At 53.5% G+C, this 5,064-nt stretch overlaps 1 protein-coding gene across 1 annotated transcript; it reads right to left on the bottom strand.

Annotated features, from left to right (window-relative positions):
• Nucleotides 1-806: 806 nt before the first annotated feature.
• Nucleotides 807-3,992, bottom strand: LOC132692941 (uncharacterized). Its single transcript, XM_060655785.3, has 3 exons — nt 3,974-3,992; nt 2,878-2,985; nt 807-2,527 (listed from the first exon to the last, which is right to left on the bottom strand). The coding sequence occupies exons 1-3, from the start codon at nt 3,990-3,992 to the stop codon at nt 1,689-1,691; spliced, it is 966 nt and encodes a 321-aa protein (XP_060511768.1). The 3' UTR covers nt 807-1,688.
• Nucleotides 3,993-5,064: the final 1,072 nt, after the last annotated feature.

Raw genomic sequence — 5,064 nt, 5'->3', positions numbered from 1 at the left:
ATAAAAATACATTTCATAATGAGAGCTGGTGAACACAGGAAAACCCCACACCCATGCACACAGACCCGGCAAACCTAGAACACTCCCACACCCATTAAAGCTTTCTGGAACAAGAATTTACATAAGTAATAAAAAATATGCCCCTCCCTTCCATAGTTTATCAGCAGCAGGAACCTGGCAGGCCTTGTCCATGGTGCCTGTGGTTGAAGCTCTCAGGGAGAAGCGTGTTAGGTTTCCACCTAAAAGGGCCATTACTTGGGGGAGGCATCTGGAGATTGTGCTGACGGGCAGGCACATCAGTGAAGGGTACAGCCCTGTCTGATGGAGTTATGGGAAAATAATCAGAGATGAATCACTATCGTGGGCAACCGTAGGGCAAAGGGTTGGTCATCGGAGGCTTAAATTGTGCCCCCCAAAACCACAAGAGCAGCCTTCTTAGGGAGGAGGGTGGGGAGAGGCAAGGGGATTTATACCCCAAGGAGGCACCATTTGGAGGATGATCTGTTTTGAAGGCAGTGGCTGCCTGTGCCTCTTAGGACAACCCTGGCTAAGGTTCAGGGGGCAGAGAAACTGCGCTCTCTTCTGTCCTTTAGCCAAACTTGCCTTCTGGGAGTTGAGGGATAGCACCATGCCTGCAGTTTGCATGATGGAAACTGCAGCCTTCTAGAGAGAAGGGGTAAGCAGGTGGTGGCAGAGAAGGTTCTGGGAGTATCTAGATGGGGTACAGCACGTTTAACCTCTCCTGACTCCAGATACTCCTTTAGGAGGGCAGAGGAAGAACCTAAGATATAATCATTACACGGTGATTGGCACATAATAGGTACTTAATAAATATCTGGGAGGAAATGAGGCTTGGGATCCATCGTATCTTTAAATGCTAATTTGCTAAGTGGGCTAGACTGAGGCTTTGCAGAGGAAAGAATGCCTCAGTAAGCTTCACCCCGAAACTCCTTTAGGCCTTGGTTAACGCGTGAAGAATCAAGACTAAAATCCTGTGCATCCCTTATGGCCTTGGTCTTGCAAAGACAGGCCTCTGCCAAGGGTGGGAAAAGGGATGCAGCTGGCTTCCTGGTAGGATGATCCAGCTCTTGGCCTCCTTTCTCTGCAGGGACCTGTTCCTCTCCCATTTCCTCCACCTGGAAATTTATGAGTTTAGGTCTTGCCACCATCCACTGCAGCTACGGGGGCTCTCTAGGATCAGCTGCTGGTCTGTATCGAGTGCTGGGGAGGAAGGCCTGATTTGGGAAGCAGGTTCTTCAGAATGAGGGAGGGTTAGCCCTTTCCATTCCCTGACAGCCCCTTTCAAAAGAGGCTTTCCTCAGAATCAACACTTGTGCACATTCTGTTTTTCCTTCAGTTCAGATTTAAGAAGGAATTCATCCCCTCCCCCCTTTGGTACATGTAGGTTACTGCGCCTCTCCCTTCCTCTGCATCTCCTGGATCTCTGCCTGAAACTACAATTACAGCCGCAAGGAGGAAGTGAGATGCTCCTAAGAGCCCTGGCCACGCGCTTTCAGCCCTGATTGAGCTTATGAACCCTCCAGGAGTTTGTTCCTTCTTCCTTCTATATCCCAATGACTTCCTTAAGCTTGTCAGGTGCCCACAGCTCGACAGCAAAGAATGACAAACACCTCCCTCCTCCCTTCCAACTGGCTACCCACTCCACCCCCCCCCCCACACACCCAGCCTCAAGGAGAACACAATATATCTGTGGTCCAAGCCCTGGCACAGACTGCCAGTCTTCTGGATGCCAGATTATTTTTTTTAAAGGGCGAACCAAAAGCTAAGCCCAGAACAAAAACACAGCCACGGAAGGTGTCGACCCACATACAATGCGCCCCGAGCCCAGAGAAAAATATGCACACAGAAGCACTCCGTAATGCGCTCACAGGCACCCCCCCTCCGCCCCCATCGCATCTGTGCTTGCACAGATCTGTTTCTGTCACAGAATCAGCTTCTCTCCCTGAGTCTGTCTGCCTCTCTAAGCCCATGTCTGTCACAAGCTGCACACCTCCCCGCCCCAGGGGCTCCGGTTCAGGGTTAGCCCAGCCAGCGGGAGCCCGAGACCCCTCCCGCCCGAAGCCGCGGCGCTGAGCTCTGCGGAGGGCGCCTCGGCTCTGTGGCTCCTTCCCGGCGGGCCCTCGCGGACCGACGGTGCTCAGCCAGCCCCATTCTTGGCATTCACCGCGTGCCTTAATTGTATGGACATTTAAATCAAGGTCCGCTGTGAACACGGAGAGAGAGGCCTTTCTCCTGAGGAAGTAAAGGAGGAAGGAAGGACAGGTGGAAGAAAGGAAGGGGGGTGGGGAGAAGATGGGATGAAAAAAAACAAGGAAAAATAAGTAAAAAGAAGGGCGCGTGCGTGCGCACTGACAGCGGGGAGAGGGTTGGGGGTGGGGAGGCAGGGAGAACAGGACCACAGCATCCTCCCTACCGCAGCTCCCCCAATCACACAGACAATGAGATAACAGCGACGTCTTCCAAAGGCTCTTTGTTCTCCCCCATCCTTTCGGATCCAGGCTTTTTCCTGCAAAGCGGAGGGGGTGGAGGGTTGGGGGTGTGGGTGGAAGTGGGAGACGGAGGGGTGCCTCCCCCGTGTTAATTACCCTGACTCCCTTACCCCCTTCCTCACGCCTCGCCTCCCCTGCAGCTCCAGACAATGAAAAAACAAAAACAAAAACAAAAACAAAAAAAACAAAACACAACACCAACCCCACCTCGCCCCAGCACAGCAAACCCTACCCACCCATCTCTCACTCTCAGTTTAGCCCAGTAAACTGAGGGGGCCAGGAGGAGGAAGTCGAGGGCACAGAAAGCGGAGGGCAGCGGGGGCTTGGCAGCGGCTGCCAGAGCAGGGCGCGCCGCCGCCGCCTTTACCTCGCTGGCTGAGAGCGGGCGCAGCCTGGCCGGGCGTGCCGCAGGGGCGAACTGCCGCGCTCCGGGCCGGGATCAGCCTTCCGAAACTCGCCTGCTGCAGTCCTCTTGCTCAGGTCCCAAGTGGTGGAGGGGAAAAAGGAAAAGAGGGGGGAAAAAAGGGAAAAAAAAAAAAAACCCATAAGAGCGAGGCCCATCTGGCCCCTCATCAGCTTTGTCAAGTCTTGCATACGCTAAAATGCTAATGACCTAGATAGCTCATGCAAAATGCAGCAGGGAGGGAGGGAGTGAGGGAGGTGGGAGGGAGGAAGAGAAAGAGTGATGGGGGGAGAGCGAGGGAGGAGGAGACGGAGGGGAGGGGAGGAGAGGAGAGGAGGGAGGAGGGAGGAGAGAGGGGGAGAGGGAAAGGGAGAGGGGGGCAGAGAGAGGGAGAGAGAGAGAGAATATATATGTCTTCGAAACACCCCTACCACTCTCCTCACCCCACCCCACCCCACCCCACCCCAAACTGTCAACGGGCTTTACCAGGTAAAGGGTGGGCGTAGATTTAAAAGGTCACTCGTGTCTAATGCAGCTGGATCCCTAGGTCAAAAAGGGGGGGAGGAACAGAGGATGAGAGTCCCCAAAGCCAAAGGGATAATAAGACATTATTTTAAGCCCCCTCCCTCCATGCGCTCCTTCACCTCTCCACTCTGTTTACACACAAATCCAGACGCCTCCTTAAGTGTGTACATGGACATATCAATTTTTCATCAATTTCTCAGAGCTTCTATCGGCAGACACCCATATTCTCCTCCCCAGCAAAACTCATCTTGTGAAGCTGAAGGGGGTTTAAAAAAACCTCTTTTTTTCCCCAAAACCCTCCTCCAGCTGGCCAGTCTCCACTCACCTACACCTCACTCCACTCTCCCGTTAGCCCCCGGACAACATCTCCGGTGTCTACTTTTTTTCTAAGCCTTCTACTTCCTAGTCTCTTCTCCAACACCTGGATCTCGAGGAGGGGAGGCAGGGGAGCAGAAAAGCCAACTTAAAGTCTACCTGATCTCCCACCATTCAGTTCTCTTTCCCAGAAAAAAAACGAAACAAAACAAAACCTTACCCCTTTCCAACAATGTCATCGTTCAAGCATGCCAAAAGGATAAATAAAATTCAATCCGAATATACCCTCAGAGGTCCGCACGCTTCATGGGCGCTCTTTGGCACGGGAGATCACTCCAGTTCCCAGCCAGCGCTCCCGCGCGTCCCTTCTTGCCGAGCCCAAAGTGCTTTGTCCTGGGGTCCACTCAAGGTCTTCCTCTTTTTGTTCTTTTTAAGAGACTGGTCGCAGTCCGAAGTGTTTCAGCCAACCCATCGAAAGGCAGTAGATCTACTGGAATAAAGGGGTCAAGATATATACATGCAGATGAATGAGGGAGGGATGCGGACAGGCAAAAGGAAGCCCACATCTAGGGAGCGGCCGCCCCGGCCCGGCCCCAATTGCTTCCTTCGCTGGGGAAGGGGCGGGTGGCGAGAAGGCGCTGGTGGTCGCTCCACCTGGCAGGAGGAAATGATAACCATGATAAGGAGCATCATGGTGATGATCATAAGCATGATAAAAAATTCAGAATCTCCCTTTGGTGAACCAGAGCATGCGTGCAGGAGGTACTGCACTGCTGGCTGCAGCGGCCGGGGGGAAGGAGAGGAGCGCAGGAGGCAAAGGTTGTGGCGGCAGCACCCTCAGATGAATAATAATAACGCGCAGCGCAAGTTGCGGTTCAGCCTGAAAATCCAGCCCTCCGCGTGAACTCGCGTCGAGTGCGGATTGCAGGGGATGAGGAGGAAGGGGGGGAGGGGAGGGAGGTGAAGGGAGGGGGAGGCGGGTAGAGAGGGAGGCAGAGAGGGACAGACAGAATTTGGAGCCTTTTAATTTATCCTTACCAAGCCCTAATCTCGTTCGCCATCCTCTTTGGGTGAGGTCGATCTCCTTTTTAAAAATTATTATTCCTTTAACGGATTATTCAGCTAAAAGAAGCCACATCTGCTGACTGTACCGAAAACAAGAGGATTAGGAGCCGGTCCACAGAGCGGGGCCCGCAGCCCCCCACCCGCTCTCTGCACCAGCACACGTCATTCTCACTGCCCCCGGGTACCTCCCTCTCCTTCTTGCTCGGGGAGAGCTGTGCCAAGGAAAATGCGGATTTGGGGAAAGTG

This window comes from Panthera onca, chromosome B1 (genome assembly GCF_046562875.1).
Source record: "Panthera onca isolate mPanOnc1 chromosome B1, mPanOnc1 haplotype 2, whole genome shotgun sequence".
Lineage (NCBI taxonomy): Eukaryota > Metazoa > Chordata > Mammalia > Carnivora > Felidae > Panthera > Panthera onca.
The sequence above is the reverse complement of the archived record's forward strand: the minus strand, read 5'-3'. Positions and strand labels throughout refer to the sequence as shown.